At 38.7% G+C, this 18,152-nt stretch overlaps 1 protein-coding gene across 2 annotated transcripts in view; it reads right to left on the bottom strand.

The window, feature by feature from the left end:
• Positions 1–1,026: 1,026 nt before the first annotated feature.
• SLC26A5 (solute carrier family 26 member 5) overlaps positions 1,027–18,152 on the bottom strand; it is a 59,963-nt gene continuing 42,837 nt past the window's right edge. For both annotated transcript variants that reach the window (XM_037057083.1, XM_037057084.1), the window contains 12 exons: positions 17,958–18,040; positions 13,094–13,241; positions 11,922–12,035; positions 11,065–11,142; positions 10,299–10,394; positions 9,977–10,083; positions 8,912–8,981; positions 7,774–7,866; positions 7,161–7,268; positions 6,341–6,541; positions 5,682–5,736; positions 1,027–4,507 (listed from right to left, as the gene is read on the bottom strand). In XM_037057083.1, coding sequence (XP_036912978.1) covers positions 4,323–4,507; positions 5,682–5,736; positions 6,341–6,541; positions 7,161–7,268; positions 7,774–7,866; positions 8,912–8,981; positions 9,977–10,083; positions 10,299–10,394; positions 11,065–11,142; positions 11,922–12,035; positions 13,094–13,241; positions 17,958–18,040 — 1,338 coding nt within the window. In that variant the 3' untranslated portion in view covers positions 1,027–4,322. The remainder of the gene's footprint in view (positions 4,508–5,681; positions 5,737–6,340; positions 6,542–7,160; positions 7,269–7,773; positions 7,867–8,911; positions 8,982–9,976; positions 10,084–10,298; positions 10,395–11,064; positions 11,143–11,921; positions 12,036–13,093; positions 13,242–17,957; positions 18,041–18,152) is intronic.

Genomic DNA, 18,152 nt, shown 5'->3' with positions numbered 1-18,152 from the left:
GATAAAATATACATTAACCAGTGACTCCAGCTAAAATGTGTATATGCATGTTTATACACATCAGGGTGCTAATAGATAGTACAAAGGATTTATGAATAGAAAAATAATACTGCAGTGATACTTTNGTTGACATGTTACAGGCTCTAAATCTTGATATCTCACTTAGGTACCTGACAGAAAGCTAACTGACCACACATCAGATGTACAACACGTTGAGAAACAGATGTCCCTGCCCAGGCATGTGTATGCAGATAGCATAAACACTATGTGGATCAGCATGTCTATACCGTATTTAAGAAGATAAAATATACATTAACCAGTGACTCCAGCTAAAATGTGTATATGCATGTTTATACACATCAGGGTGCTAATAGATAGTACAAAGGATTTATGAATAGAAAAATAATACTGCAGTGATACTTTAAAAAATATAACATTTAAAAATGTGATCAGATTTATAAAAATTTAATTTCCACAATGGTCAGGTTCACCTGCACTTAACATATATAGTATTTACTTTATCAGTACAGTGAAAAAGCTGGTGGGTCTTTTTCAAAGGCAAAATGGATTTGTGAGATGTTCAAACTTGATTACAGTCATGTCAATAAGCAGGCAGCTAGGTTTTGAACATTTTACTGGGATTTGAGGGGTTTTAAAACCACTGAATGCATTTTGGTTGGCTATATGCATTTTGGTTTGGAGAATTAGATGGTACTTTTATCAGTTCTCATATCAACCCTTATCAGCACTCAAACCATATTATCAACAAACTAAACAGACTGAATCCCAAAAGCATTCCTGAAAGGTATACTAAAAAGGACCAACAGTTTTTTTGCACTCATTAAAGCATACAGTCTCACACTAAAATTTTCTTTGATCTTAGAATTTAAATTGATTTACTATCTTTAAAGGGGCAGACATAGTAGACAAAGCCTTCCCCACCACATAGCATTCCCTCCCTCATCCCCACACAAGGGCACCCCCCCCCCAACCCTCACCCCCTAAAACACAGAAAAACACACTGGGTTTGCTGCCCTCTCCATGCACACAGGAGGGCATCCTCATTTTCTCACTGTAACTTTGGAGGCCAGCACCTCCTTTCTATTAAACAGGTAAGGATACAGGGTCAAACCGCGTGGAGTGGGTATGTTAGATGTTACCTGAAAACTACAAAGTGAGCTATTCCCAGGGTTTGTAGAGGATTCAGATCTTTAACTGTTTCTTTGAGTCCCACTGCAGATGAGATTGGCAATTGGGATCCCACTACCAGCTGCCGTATATACAGAGTCAATATCTATGACATGAATAAAAGTTCCCTGAGCCCTGGTTCACATTGTTTTCAAACATTCCACCCCTCCATGAGGTAGAGATCAACCGCTGTCATATTATGTGGGATTTGAGAAAGACAAAGCATTTGTCTATATGGGACCTTCCTGAAAACAGGGTTGTCCCCTACTACTGTAAAGTAGGGCTAGTCCCTGTGTTTACTGATTGATGTATGTTATGCCCATTCTGATAGAGCAGTAAGAATCGGAATTGAAATCAGGGCTGAAAAACAGGCATACCTAGCGCTCTTAAAGTCCAGAGAGAAGGTAGAGACAAAACTTGAGACAAAACTAAGTAAAAAGAGGCCAGGAAATTTTCTACTATATGAAATAATTCTAAGTAAAACATTCCAAAATATTTACATGTAGATAAAATACATTCTGAAGTGCAGTTCTAGATTCTTAGAAACATGCTGAAACAAAAACATTTCCCTTCAGTAAGACTTCAGTGCTTTTTATGTACATGGTAGAATTCTACTCAAACTAGGCTAAACATTAAAAGTTAAATACAAATTTGTGAGATTCAGACAAATACTTTTTTTGTACACTATTTTCAACCTATCAAAACTAGGCCTCGGGTCTCCACCATGTGTAAAGCATTTGTTGAAGGCTGGTGCTAAGGGATATACAATGAAAAATTCTGTAACATTGTTTAAAACCCTGAATGGCTGAAATGATCCAGGCCTTTTTACAAAAGTTCCTGGTGTAAGCCGAGGCTCTACAACTACATGCTCTTTCAGAAGGCAGTCTGTATCAGAATGCAGATGTATTGGATCTTGTGTGTGATGATTGCCAAGGAAATAACTGAATGTATATCTAACTTCCCTGTATATGTAGGTAAAGAATTGATTAGAAAGACGGGGTTTACTTTGAATTAAATTAGTAAAATAATGAGAAACCTCATTGGAGTTAAAGCAAACAAACCAGAGTGTGGTTTTGAGTAGACCTATGCTAGTGTAGTACTTTCCTGGGATGGGACCACTTTTCTCCTGCCAGTGTTTTCTTCATGAAAACTAAAACAAGGAATCAATAAGAAAACATTTTTAAAAAGTATAAAAAAGACAAACTGAATATTAGCAGGAAATCTTAGCAGGGGAGGCTTTAGGCAGTTTAGGTAATTAATACTTGTGCTTTGAATTAGAGTGATCTGTTAAAATTGAAAGAATAAGAACTTTCGATGACAAATTGTCTTAATGGTCACCCCCACTCCTTTGTAACAACTATAAAGAGTACTTGAAAATAAGCATTTTACTCATTCATAGGCTTAAAACTGTGTTTGATGGAGAGTTAACTAAATAACTCTTATGGACTTCTAAGGAAGATGTTATACTTTGGAGTTAGTTTTCTTAAATACGTGGTCTTTAGTCTACTTCAGTATTAGCAACAACATTTTTAGGGGCTCCTACTGGTCACAGCTGTGACAATTTTAGCACCAAAAAGAATAACTAACAGACTGAAACACATTAAAATGTAAAAATTCACGAGTCTATAATTACACCAAAAGAGAAATTGAAAAGAACCTAATTTGTCACCATCTATTTATGAAACCAACTTCTTTCTTTGAATTTGATAATTAAATGGAAAAAACAAACCTGCCTTTCCAGTAAGAACTGTATTTAAGGATGACTAAATAGCTCAAGTTGAAGAAGGAAAGCTATAATAATTTACACAGAAACACCAACTAATAAATGCAGAATAAATAAGAAAATCAGAGAAAAAATTCACAAACCTTAATATTTACTGATTTAGGCAAAGATTACCACTAGATGGTAAAACTCCCAGGTGAATGGCTAATGGGGAACTGGGAATTCACTTCGTGCCAAAGGAACACCATGCAGGTAACTCACTAACTGCAAAGGTGAAAATACAATTGGGGGATTAGGCTGTTGTGTTAATCCAGTGTATTCACCTTAGTGTTGTTAATGGTAGGGGCAACTACATAGTGTGTTTTTTTCTGATGTGACTCAGTTTGAAGCCTGTGTCTTGTCTATGATATATTCTAGCAAAAAATGTTTTATTCAAATCCATGAGGCCTGTAGATGTAACTTCTAGATCACAAGTAGTTCAGAAAATGGAAGGACAAGCTAAATAACACCTTGAGGAAGCACGTGCATTCACAACCTCCCCAGGACAACTAGGGTACGGGATTCTCCAGGACAACTGCCCCAGGCTTGTTAACAAGCCTGTGTCATCCCCAAAGGGACTGTGCTAGATTAAGATATACTTAGGGACTTAAAGGGACATGACCAGTTATGGTGTGAGGTCACACAATGGATACTAGTTTGGACAAATCAACTACAGATTTGGGGACAAGTGGGGGAAATTTGAATATAATCTGAGGTAAAAATGTTCTGGAATGAGAAAAAAATAGGTTACAGACACTGTAGAGTATGGTTGTATTTTGGTTAAAAGATGCAAATATGTATGCATAAAGATCTGAAAGGATACATTAAGGTATTAGCAATAATCCTCAAATGGTAGCACTATAATATTTTTATTTTCTTACTTTTGCTAGTCTGGATTTTCTGTAATGCACTTACATTGCTTCTATACAAACAAATGGTTATTTGGAAAGAAGAACTTCCAGAAAACTGTGGGTATGCCACTACTGTTTGATAACTCTAGTTACAGAAAATCTGTAGACCAGTAAGTACAAAAGCAAGGAACCACTACCCATCTGGTGACAGCGTATCTGATTTGTAGGTAAGGTACTTAAAAGGAAAAAATTCTTAAGTGCTTGGCTGACAAAGATAATACTAAAAAGTAGCAGAAATGTCACTGCACAGTAAATGCAGGTGGAGGCCAGTGTATCTTGGAAGTAGTCGATTAAAAAACACACACACAAGTAAGGTACATCTCGGTAGGTGTCATTCACCCTCCAGATCAAGCCTTGACTACTTGTATTTACCCTTTGGAACAAAATCTACTGTCTGGTATTTAAAATGTGTAAATGAGTAATCTCAGGAGAGGCTCATACCCCATCCCAGGCTGAGTTCCTCACGCCTCAGGAGTGGCATTGGGCTCCGTATCCTCCTGGGGCGGAGGAGTTAGGGCTTCTTGTTCTGCAAGTGCCTCTCGAAGTTGGCTCCCTAGAACTGCGTCATGAATGCTGTGGAACAGCAGCTCCCACAAGGCAGGATTTTCAAAAAATAGGTTTTGTGTGAGGTCATTCACAACTTGTGCTAAAAACGAAGAAAAGAAAATTAGTCTACGTTTTGGGTATCAGTCTTGAACATTAAAAAAAGTAACACTTTCATACAGTTTAAATATTAAAATGATATAATAAAAAGTCTCACCCCAATCCCTGTACCCATGACATCACACCCCCAGTTGCAGGAAGCTGCTTTTATTATTTCCTTGTGTATTCTTCCAGTACGTATTTATGTAAATATAAGTAAATATATAAACAAATATTCTTATTTTTGTCCTTTTTTTCTTACCCAAAAGAAAGCGCACTATTTATATTATTCTGAATTTTTAAAAGATTTAATTTTTTTCACTTAATTTTTTTTATGACTACATGGTATTTGAGCTTGTAGGTGTAGCCTAGTTAATTTAACTGGTTCCTTTTGTGTGATAGTTGAGTGTTTCCGGTCTTTTTTTTTTTTAAGATTTTATTTATTTATCTTTAGAGAGGAAGGGAAGGAGAGAAGGAGAGAAATATCAATGTATGGTTGCCTCTTGTGAGTCCCCTTCTGGGAACTGGCCTGCAACCCAGGCATGTGCCCTGACTGGGAATCGAACCATGATCGTGTGGTTCGCAGGCCCACGCTCAATCCACTGAGCTACACCAGCCAGGGCTGGTCTTTTGCTTTTATGGACAGTACTGTCATGACTACCTGGGTTTGTGTTTCATTTGAATGTGTGTAGCACATTGCTGGATTCTCTAGGTTAAAAGGCAAATGCATTTGAGACGTGGAAAGTCTCTATAGGAGCTGTTTCATTAGGCACACCAGCAAGGTCAGAGTGCCTACAGAGCATGCTGTCAAACAATTCATTTTCAAACACTGTTTTAACCAAAATTTAATATAAAAAACAGCAGACATTGTGTGTAAAAACCTAAATGATCTTATATAACTATGTTTATGGCAGCCATTAAATAATTACTGAAAAATATACCAGCCCAGAACAATGGTTTGTTAGTTGGAGTTCACCAACTCCAGTTCAAAGGGCCTCCCACTACTCGCTCAGTGATAGGAGTGCCTGGACGTGGCTAATTTCAAGGCTAGCTTTACAGTTATTTTTAGAAGAAAAAATTTCATTTTCACCAAAAACCAAAATTAAGAGGAAATATTTCCTAAAAAGAGAGACAGAAAAAAATATTACTATTTCTCCTCATTCTAGAAGCGTACTTACCACTGCATCCTGCTAAATACACATAAATCCCGACATCTCCATATTCTTTTACAATCTGTAATAATGTTGAAATAAAGTTTAGTTTCTCTTGACTGTGCCAGATACAAGTCTTTTTTTACCAATATGTATTTCACTGACATAAGACACTCTAGTACATTCACTTGAACTACTTTGCTTCAATAATTTTGCATTTTTTAGCGAATCATTTAAAAATGATTGTTTATTTCTTTTGTTTTTATATGGACAGTCATAATTAGAGATATCAAATAATTCTTGTTAAATTTTATTTATGTGTAATAAATGTATAATAAAATGACTTCAAAAAATCTTCTTGTAGAAATATATACTGAATTATTTACAGATGATATGTTGACTGGCATATGTTTCAAAATAAGAGAAGGGGAAAATGGGCATGGGGCATGAGTGAAATAATATTAATCATGAATTGATAATTGTTGAAACTGAGTAATAATTATGTGGGGTGTTCATTATACTATATTTTTTACTTTTGAATAGTTTTGAAATTTTCTGTCATCAAAAGTTGAAAAAAAACAAAATAATTTTTAAGAGTTGAAAAGGGTCCCTAGTTCAACTCTGATTTTACTGATGGCAAAACTGGATATAGAGATTTTAAATGACTTGTTCATGCTGATGCTTACCCCTGCCAGAGTTTTTACACCAACAGAATCAATGAAATTGACTTGTGTGAAGTCCAGAATGACGGTGTGGACATTCTCCGAGGGGGGCATGAACCTCTGCAGCTCTTCAGGGAAGGTGCTCTTGATGACTATTGGGGGGTACTTGATTTCATCTTCTTCTCCTTCTGTCTTTGTACCATCTTCTCCTTCTACTTCTGCATCCTATGCCAAAAATTAAATCACACCAGAATTCTATGAACAAATCACATTTTGGTTCTGAGAGTTATGCAAAAAAGTTAGTCCATAGAGTCTTAAGCTACTGATTATATCAGATCTTTTCTAAAATATTTGCCATATCTCAGCCCGGTAATGTGACCCAAAAAGATGTGTATATAATATTCAATTTTAGCTCTGTTTCTCCTCCTCCTTTTTTTGTCCAATGAAACCCACTCTCCTTAGTTACCATATATATTTCCCCATAGCTTCTAAAATAATTCCATTAACTTCAGCATGACAGACCATAAGTTACATAAGCCTGAACAGTAAAAACCAGCCTTTGAGTTCTTTTACTATAAGCTGAGTGAATCTATGACAAGGTACTAATGATAAAATTTATTAAAGTACTAAGTGGTTTTAATTTTTTAGAACAATGTTTTCCTGGGCCCATATCACTACTTATTTCAGAAGCATTCTCATTACTGAGCTTATCATGCATCTTTAATACATAAAGAACAGTTATATTGTTTCTAAACTTTCTTATCTTAGGGACTCCATGCTGTGTAAAGGCAGGGGCCACTGTGGATTGGGAGAGAAGGAAACATACACTGAAGAGACCACTCACCGCTTTGACGACGGTTGCATTGGCAATGTTTGCATTCCCGAACTCCTTAGCGTACTTCTTCATGGCCTTTCTTCTTGCTCCCATGATAAGGGATGGGTTCACTCCAGTCTTTACAGAAAAGCAATCATGCAAAAACACTTCTTGGCTCCCGGGAACTCACACAAATGCAATTAATCTTTAAATCTCCCCCATTTGATGGTTTTCTACCCCAGGTTACCCACCCCAACCCTTTCTCTACTTTGCCCTCAGGTGCCCTGAGCTGAGTGACTCCCTCTTTAAAAGACCATTAGTGCCCTTTCTTATTCCTGGTCTTGATTCAACACAACCTGAAGCTAAAGTATTAAAGAGAACTTAAAGTAGCATTTTTTTCAAGCTTAAATTTCTCAGATTCTAAGAGATATTTAAGAGACTCTATGGGTTGACTGTGAGGTTTTCCTATATGCTACACAGTGTGAGGCTGAGTTCTAATCATGACCAAAGGAACCCATACAATTTCAAGAGAAGAAATCTAAAATTATTTTTTCACTTCTTTTTCTTAAAAATGTTTTTAAAAGGTTACATATACATGTATATATAGAGAGAAATAGTATAAAATCAATATCTTGTGACTCACCTTTCTTTTTAATGCACTGCTATACAAGTCACTATTTGCATAATATATTGGGGCATTTATTTGGAATATTTTTATTCCAGGGACTTCTTTTACCTGAGAAACAAAATGTTAATGAATTTAACACATGGAAATATTTCAGAATCAAAACTGCAGTTGACTCCAGCTTCCAACTCGAAAATTCATGCAGAGGTTGCTAAGGGCCCTCTTAATATTATTTGGATAAAATAATATCACTCCACTCATGCTCTGGAGGAAGGAGTACTAAGAAGAAATCCTTTAAAAATGCACATCTTCCCATTCAAGAATTTTCCCATGTTTCACTTTTATCATAAAACAGAAAGAAAAGGGACTGAAAAATATTTAGACTGTGGGAAGCAGGCAAATAAAGTGAGCACAGGTTTGTATGGGTTCATTCATGGAGTGAAGGCAAGAATTGAAATGAACCCAAGTGAAATACAGTGAATATTTTATCAAGAAGCCTCAAACTCCATGATGCAGTCTGGAAACAAGTAATTCAGCATATAGTTCTTTGGAAGAAGGAGAGGAGAGTAATCCTAACACCAGTCTCGTTTCCTAACACCTTATAGTGAGACTGAGAATTTCTTCCCAAGCAAGAAACAAAACAAACAGACAAAACTAGTTTTAAAAGATTTTGCAAAAGTCTTTGAGATTCCACATGAGAAAAGAACATTCAAAAATCAAGGAAATTTTAAGCCCTAATTTTAACCATTAAAGATGAAGTAGGAGAATTTTATAGCCCCCAAACCTGTATTTTACATGGTTAGTATTAATATTTTTACCACCAGTTTAAATGCATCAGAAAAAAATCATGCACATACAAACTATCCTCTCAGTTTTAGGATTTTGTAAATATATACTTTAATTCAAACAATAAATACTTAGCCTCATTTTAAAAAGAGGAAAAATAAATATTAGGAGATTGAGTAATTAATGTATGGTATAGTACAAACTACAAAATCAAATCCAGGCAGTAAGTTTTTCAGGTTTTTCACTTTGACCACTACAGTTCCCTTCTTTTCACTCCCACTTTTTGTCCTAGGTGAAAATAAAATTAGTTAGCCAGTTACATCACATGCTCACAGCTTACAACCATTTAAAATGATAGAAAAGGTCTTACCTCCTCATATGTGTCTATATCAATATACACATCTGTGTCAGGAAGCTGTCCAAGGACTTTGTAGCTTGGACTGAAGATAGAGAGTGAGTGTGTTAAAATATAGCATTGTGCTGAGACCCAGTATGTAATGGAAACATGAGGCTTTGCACATTTCATGTATGGATTTGCTAGTAAACTCAGAAATATTTGATCCTTATACAGTGCCTTTGCAGAAGGGCTCCACATATGTCACGTTCCCAGTGCCATTCCAAGCCTCATACTTCCCACACACCTCACACCACACATGCCCTTCACTTCAACCCCAACATACATGATTCACCCATACAGCAAACACATCTCATATCACACTAACCACACATGCACTACATATGACACACACCCTCCAAATACACACAATACATAATGCAAAGGCACACTTATACCATACAAATGTACACATACACACCATACCACACCAATAACCTGGTCAGGACAAAATACTCAGGCATTAAGCCTGAGGGCAAAATGAATCATGCAGAGTTCAAGTCATGCCACATGTAACTCAAGTTCTCACTCCACTCAGCAGGTAAAATTGTCTTCTTACTCTAATTCTAAAGTAGAAGAAGAGGGTTTTTTATTTTTATTTTTTGTGGTTTCTAAGAATCTCTGATGTGGGTGGGGAGAAAACAAAAATCTCGTTACCAAAGAAGTTTTCTTAAGTTTTGTTTGAGAAATTGAGGCCCAGTGAGATTCAGTGAGTTGTCCAAGGTCAGAGAGCTTTGAGAGCCAGAATATGTCTTAAGGTCTTTGAGCCAACATTCCATGATCTTGTACTACGTCCTGGTGCTTCTTAGCATGCAGATGCTAGTGCTTCTTTGTGAGTTAGAATATACAGTACAAATATTAGATGATTTTCTGGGTGGGTTCCCTCAATAAGCATTCAGAGAACACACCATGTGCCTGATCCTGGACTCCAGGAGCACGCCTCCACAATTAAGACATTCACAGTCTATCGACAAATATGTTTAAAGTCAACATTGCCATTTCAGGCAGGACACTCACATCCATCCCAATCTGTGCACTCACCTCTGTGTCCTGTAAATCACAGTCATCAGCGCGATGATCACGGCAGTAATCAAACCATAGTCCAATCCCAGGAACAAGGAGGAAACAAAAGTGGCAAGCCAGATGGTCTGAACAAAAGACAGAAAGATTTATGTAGAATCCTGCTAAAAACTTCCTAGAGTCACACACACTCACACACATGTACACACACGGTACCTAATTTTGCCTAACCGGATACTGCATATAACAACTGATTGCACTAACTTACCTCTCGCATTTTTATCAGCACTAATCCATGTGTTGGCTATGACGTATTCACCTAACAGTGACCTTTGTTACTTACCAGCTCTATTTTGCTGGTTCTCCAGAAAAAGGGGAGATCTGAGAATTGCATGAACATTCCTTTCAGGTTGACGATCACAATGGCAGACAGCACAGCCTGAAATACAGCACATCCATGCTTGCCTCTTCTCTTGTGTCCAAGAACTCCCTTTGCTGGCTCCTCACTGTCCTCCTGCTGCCCTCCCACGCCCTCTCCCCACTCACTTCCTACGCGGCAGTGATGGTACATTTGGAGCCATGAACACCTGGATTTTCAGGACTTGATTAGCTAAAATAGGCCTTGGAAAACCAGGCTTATATTCTAGCAGCAAACCTGCATGGTAGTCAAGAGGTTCATAATTAAACTTGGTATTCAAGGAATTATTTCACCCATGGTCTTTCTACATTATGATTTTCTCTATATTATTTTTAATATCTTCTAGATTAAATATATCAGTAAAACAATGTCTTATGGGTGTAGGCCATATCAGATTTTAAATGGAAGTATAAGGTCAGAGAAGATCAAAGAGAGAAGGGACCTTGGAGGTCAGCCAGTTGACAGTTTATCTGCGACCCAGAGACGGTGAGATGGCTTTCCCAAGGTCCCAGGGACCAGTAGATTTTAGATCAGGATCCTGGTCTTAGTCTTGGACCTTTTTCAAACCACCCTGCTAGGGTTATAGTAAAAACCTATGAGACAGTAGCGCCCCCCCCCCCCAGAATATAAACAAATGATACAGCAAAATCTGTACACATGGACAATCTCACACCAAGTCCAAGCTACACACCTGGGGTAACGATTCAAAGAGGAATCCAGTGGCTAATATGACCATCAGTATCATTAACGAGGCCAAACAACCTGCAATCTGAGTAAGAAAAGACATGGAAGGAGCTTTTACGAGATGAGTAAGAGGCTGGCATAGGTTGGTCTGAGTCTTTTGATAATCAATGTGGGACGATCAAGAAAATATGGATTCAAACAAGTCACTCAAACCATTACATAAACCTGTAAGTTCTTAGTACTTCTCCAAAATTCTAGTTCCTCTTACAGCTTTTAAACAGAAGCTGAAATGCTTAAACACCCTGACCGAAATGTTCTTGCCAGGAATGGGGAAAAGGAGATGTCTGGTGCTGATCTGAGACTCACAAGGGCCTGAAGACTACAGACAAGACTTTGCTGTCCAATGTGGTGGCCACTAGCCACATGTAGTATTTACATTTAAAAAATTAAAATTAAATACACTGAAAATTCAGGTCTTGACTGAACTAGCCATATTTTAAGTGTTTGAGAGCCACATGTGGATTGTGGCTGCCATATTGGATAGGGCAAATACTGAATATTTCCATCAATGCAGAGTGTTCCATTGACACAGACAGTTCCCAGGCTTTCATGCTAACATCTTAGGTCTCAACTTGGAGGTTTACTAGTAGCAAGTATAATTTTTTTATTTAACTGGGCAGTAGACATCTTTCCTATAGATTTAGCTCCTTATGATTTGCTTTAATCAATCATACCTTCCTCTGATTCACCATGCAGCTCACTGGAGCATGGCTCTTCAGAAAGAGTAGCTTGGGGGTCAGAGTAGAACCAAGGCATTAAAATGTAATTACCACCCAAATCCTGACAGGCCAGTGGCATACATACCTGTGTCTTCCCTCCAGTTCCCTCCTGAACAAGGCTCCGAGACAAGGAGCATGAAATTGAGAAAGTCTGGAAGAGTGAACCGATGGAATTGCACAGTCCCAGCGCAATGAGCTCCTTTCCACGTGGAAACAAGGCACAAAAGAAATCAGTTATTTCTTACACAGAAAAGTGTGATGGCCCACATAATACACATTCTCAGCAGTACAGGTTGTACCTTCATTCTCTTTTCCAATATAAGAATTTGTTTAGTATGAGCTCAAAATAGGAATTATTACATAACTCAAAGTGCAGGGAAGCACTTGGAGTTTTTAATGTTGGAGATAAATGCTGTACTCAGGCCCCTCTTGCCCAAACACTCTCTATACAAATAAATAATGCTTTAAAAAAGAACCACAACAAAAGGGACAACATATTTTTATTGTTTAAATGAAAGGTACAGTACGCCAGACTGTGCTGTGCCAGGAGTCCATGCCAGTGTCCTCCCGGGGCAGTGAGTGAGCCCTGCGCTGAGGGCCACTTCTGGTCGTCCTGGTTGGATCACTGTGTGTCACATGAATGAGGAGTATCTAGGCTCCTCTTAGAAACACACCGCCTGTTAAAACAGACATTGTCATGCCCAAACGATAGCTAGTGGCATCCGGATTAAATACCTCACCTCGAGCTATGTTATAAAAGATGGCGACAAAGAATCTACTGTGGAGGGTGAGTTATGAATCACATACTCCAAGATTAATGACCAAAGAGGAGCCTTCCTGTGGAGTAAAAGTGGTTCTGGGAAATATTTTATTCTTAATCTGTGAGCTTTAAGAAGTGATAACATCTACTGAATGGCAACCATAATTGAAACATGCAACTAAAAAATAAAAAAAGACAATAGTGATAACATCAATAGGAGTATGATAAACTGAAAACCTCAGACTGGATATTTCACCTGTGTAGCTGACCTCTGCCTATTAGGTGAGGTTGGGCTCTGTACCTCAGTGTTCTGATGATCAAATATACATAAATTATGAAAAATTATAGTGTTGAATAAATTCATACTTCAAATTTATCCATCGTCCATCTTAGAAAATTTTCTACCAAGACAGAGAAATCAAGTTCATCTGCCTTTCCTAACAGAGTATGATGATTGTATTGCTATGAAACAGCTGCAGGAAATGAATGGCTTTTACCTGATTGCCATCAACCTGGTAGCCATGTTTATTTGCCAGGGTCTTGGCCATTGAGATGGTCACTGAAAACCCAACAATGGCTATGGCGATGGCATCCACGTACACGAGGTGGAAGAGGCTGGTGTCTGGATTGGCTGGAGGTAGAAGCCTGAAAGATCAAGTGGAATTTATCACAAGTGCTGTGGCCATTAGGGAAAAAACATGCAATTAAAGGGGAGCATATTAGAGGGGGACTATTTGCAAAGGAGATGATCAATGCTTGGATATTTGTTTTCTTTAGTTTGGCAAAAAGGAGGGCCCTCCTGGACACACAGAGGTTCTTTCCAGGCCCCAACCCCAGGTACCAGGTGAATGGGTTATCAGCAGAGATCAGATGCTGGTTTATTTAGAAAAAGAGTAACCTATACCTCATGGCATCTGTGCAGTAGGTGTAAGTAAGACACAGAACAGGAAGAAGAGAGGGTCAGTGAAGTGTCTGTTGCCACAAGACATTTGAACCAAAGTCTGAGGGCAGGGAGGGTGTCGGACAAGGGTTATCTCACAGAAGTACTGTTGGAGCATGCTACAGCAGGCTCTCACTGCCCTTCCTTGTTATTTCACGGAAGGACTCTGCTTCCTCCCAGGATCCCAGGTGAGTTTCTAACGTGGGAAAGGAGCAGCAACAAATTTTACTCCTTGGGTCTCATCTGGGAATCCTGGGAGTCAAAAGGAGCCAAAAGTGTGACTCCTGAAGCCCCAAAACAGGCAACCTGATTTTTGCAGTCCATTCTTACGGGTTGAAAACTTTGTCCTAAAGGAAAAAAATAGGGATTCCCTAGAATGGTCTAGGGGAGACAGCAATAGAGGTTTCAAAGCCACCTGCTCCAATTCAAGGCATTGGGCTAAGTAATAACAATTACAGCAATTAATTAATTAATACACAATATTATTATTCTTACAATAGCAATCATTTATTGGGTGTTTCCTCTGTGCCAAGTTCTATGTTTATTTATCTCCAGTAGCCCTGTAAGGTAGGCACCATCGTAATGGCCATTTTACAGACGGGAAAAATGAGGCCTAGGAAGGTAAAGCAACTTGCCCAAGGTCAAACAGCTCATCGACTGAATAAACAAAAACCATGAAGAACCCACCTTCCTGTGCCTATTTCTCTTACTATGTCATATCACAGTGACAAAAGGGGATGTCTCAAGTCCTGGGGTAAAGGAAAGGGAGAGGGAAAGAGGAAAGAAACATAACATATATACAACCTGGATTATGTGTTATATGCTTGACTAATGTCATCTCATTTGTCCTCAAAATGATCCTATTAGATAGGTACCATTATTATCCCAGTTTATAGGTGAAAAAATGAATGATTACAGATGTCAAGTAGTTTGCCCAAGATGGCACATGGAGTCAAACCTAGGGGGTTATCTAACTATAAAATGTATATATTTCCCTTGTACTTTGCTATATAAGTGAACCAAGAGGGAAGGCCTGGAAGCAGGTTTGGGTCTGAGGAATAAGAATTTGAGAAAAGGATTTATTTTGGAATGAGTTAAGGAAAGTAAACCAAGAGATGGGATATATTGCCACAAGTGTGATCTTTACTAGTCAACTGTCACTTTCTGGAACCTATTGTGTATATATTTATGTGTGTGTCGCTAATAAGTGTGGTAGTTTGCTCTCAAATATGACCAACAATTCCTGCCATCCTTGTATGTGCTGCTTTCCCAGGTAGAGGCGGAATCTGTTTCCCCTCTGGCTGAAACTTGCAGTTTGCTTTGACCAAGATAATGTGGAAAAAGTGAAGTTGTGTGAATGCTTTAAGAGGCCAGGTGCCTTCTGCTTTTCTGTCCTGCCCCGAGCCACCATGGAAAGAGTTTGTCTACCCTGCTGGAGACAGCATGTGGAGAGAAGACGCCAGCCAGCTCTCAGCAGTTCCAGCCTGCTGGCTGAGGGTTCACATATGGAGCAAAGCCCTCTGGGATCCTCCAGTCACACCTTCAGAAACTGGCAGCTGCATGAGACCAGGAAAAGAACCAGCTGAGCTCTGCCTAGACAGACGAATTGTGAGCAAAAAATTGTTGCTGGGAGCCACTGTTTTGGAGCTGTTTGTTACTTAGCAATAAGACTCAGAGCTAACTGGAACGGTATGGTTATACAGGGTGGGGTAGAAGTAGGTTTAGGGTTACAGTTGTGAGCAGGCAAAACAGTTTATTCTTGTATTATTATTTATTAATTATTATATATTTTCCCATATGAACAACTGTAAACCTACTTTTGCCTACCCTGTATATAGAGAGGTAGGAAGATATTATTTGTTTCCTGCTTGGTTTGGGGCAAAATTCCAGAAAGATAAGCTTTCCGAGTAGCCAAGTTACAGAAACCTAAAATACTATTTAAAAAAAAAAACAACCTAGCTCTTTTAGAAGGAAAAGCATGTTTGGATATAATGTAATAGGGAAAGAATTAGGTAGAAATTATGGTGGCACGTAGATTTTTAAAAGAAGTCTAAGCATAAACATTTGAATAATTTATTCAAATTATTTGTAGTTGGTTATTCAGTAAGGTTATCTCCTGGTTCCAGTCACAGACCAATGTTTATCACATGACTGATTATGTTAGTGACTCAGGTGTGAGGTAATGGAAAGTGCACGCAACTGAGTATCGGAAGACTGAGCTCTGCGTCCAGGCTGGGACTCACTGAAAGTCACTAAACCTCATTCATGTCTCTCAAATGTCACCTTCTCTGATACTCTACTGAGAACAGCAACCCCAGCCCCTCCTATCCCTTACTTGGCTTCCCTTTTCTTCATGGCTCTCCTTACTATTTGCTGTCTCTCTTCCCTAGTAGAATAAACTCCTTGAGAACAAACTTGTATGTTTGCTTTTGCTTTTACCTGCTGTGCCCCTGGCACATTAATAGGCACTCAATAAACACAAGCAGAATAAATGAGAATAAATAAACTTTCTTCTCAGTAAAATGGGGATAATGTATATATTTGTCAGTAGTGTTATTGTGAGCAGCAACTGAAATAATTGCAAGTCCAAATAGAACAGCAAGCATTACTATACCACGTTATACCTTTAAATTGAATCATAAGCAACATGTTCATGAGAGCAATTTATTGTTTTGAAGCAGCACGCATGCTTCCTCCATCAACACTTGTTCTGGGGGGTGAACTTTTTCTTAAAGAGCGACTCCTGCTCCCTGTACTTCCCACAAGATGGGAGTAGAGGCAAGTTCTGACAGAATATGCCAGGTTCTGTCATTCTACAACATCTGGGCAAATGTATGACTTGGTTGTTTTGGAAAGAGAAGAGAGTGATGAAAGAGATACTATAGGAGATAGAGACACAGAGACAGGCAGAGTGCGTGAGAGGAACAGAGTGAGGCCAGGAGAGGCTCACAGTCACTCTTGTCCTTCAAATAAAGAGAATAGTACAAAATGTAAAGAGTTAGAGAAAAGAAAAAAATGAAGCAAGAAGCAAGATACGATTTGAAACTAGAAAAGATGAACCACAGAACTTTCAATTACTATGTCTTGAACACTGCAGCGTGAGTCAGGTGCTACACTCACTGCTGGGTGCACGTGAGTCCTGAAGTGCTCTCCATGGCCCTTGAGATAGGTACCATGCTTTCCTGGCAGGAGAGGAAGCTGAGGCTTTGAGGGGATAGGTGACTAGCCCAAGGTAACACAGCTAGATGAAAGTGGCAGGCTAGATTTAGGTCTTTTTGCTCTTAATTCCTGGTCACCCAAGGAGAGGTTTAAAAAACCAACATGTGTAAACAATAGGAAACAAAACAAAACAAAACAAAACAAAACAGAACAGAACACCACATGCTATTACTGGTGGGACTGTATGATGGTACAACCACTATGGAAAACAGTGCCTGGAGGTTGGTTCCTCACAAAGTTAAAAACAGGACTATCACACGATCCAGCAATCTCATTCCTGGCTATACATCCAAAAGCAGGGTCTTGAAAAGATATCTGTGGTATGTTCACGGTAACACCATTCACAACAGTAAGAGGTGGAGGCAACACATCTCCCTACTGATGGTGAATGAATAAACAGACATTGGTACATACATACTGTTTACTTTCATTCAGTTTTAAAAAGGAAGAAAATCCTGTTCCATGTTACCACATGAATGAACTTTGAGGACATTAAGCTAAACTAAATAAGGCAGTCACAAAAAAGACAAATGCTATATGATTCCCCCTGTATGAGGTACCTTATAGTAGTCAGATTCATAGAGACAACAAGTAGAATGGAGGTTACCAGGGACTGGGGCAGGGAGATGGAGAGTTACTGGGGGTGGGTTGGAGAATCAGACTTGCAGGATGAAAAGGCTCCAGAGGTCTGTTTCTCAGTGCTATGAATATACATAACACTACTGAGCTGCACACTTAAAAATGATTAAATGGGGCCCTGGCTGGTGTAGCTCAGTGGATTGAGCGCGGGCCTGCAAACCAGACGATTGCGGTTCGATTCCCAGTCAGGGCACATGCTTGGGTTGCAGGCCAGTTTCCGACAGGGGCCAGTTCCCTGCAGGGGATGCACGAGAAGCAACCATACATTGATGTTTCCTTCCTCTCTCCTTCCTTTCCCCTCTAAAGGTAAATAAATAAAATATTTGAAAAAAAATGATTAAATGGTAAATGTAATGTTTCTTATCAGAAAAAAGAAAAAAACCATGCACACACTAAAAAAACAAATACACAACAAAAACCACCAAACCTCATTCCTAAACCCTCAGCTTTGTGATATGTAGAAAAAAAGAGGTTTGTTCATTACATGAATACTAAAGCAGGAGTTAGATGGCATAACAGATCAGTTATTCAAGTCATACTATGACATAAAACTGTTTTCCTACCCCAGAGGAAGTGATCCAACGACGTCCACATTGTAGGACTCATGCAAGCTAAACCCAGCTGAAATGCCAGTTCCCATTACCACCTAAAACACACACAAACCCAAGTGTCCTTTATACATGAAAATCCAAACGTCACAAAAATGAACTTCAAATAATTTGTTAGCCAAGCCAAATCTACTCTTGCTTTAACTTTCC

The sequence above is a fragment of the Sturnira hondurensis genome, unplaced genomic scaffold, assembly GCF_014824575.4.
Source record: "Sturnira hondurensis isolate 20B ecotype Veracruz unplaced genomic scaffold, ASM1482457v3 Scaffold0009314, whole genome shotgun sequence".
Taxonomy (NCBI): Eukaryota; Metazoa; Chordata; class Mammalia; order Chiroptera; family Phyllostomidae; genus Sturnira; species Sturnira hondurensis.
This window is presented reverse-complemented; position numbering and strand designations above follow the sequence as displayed.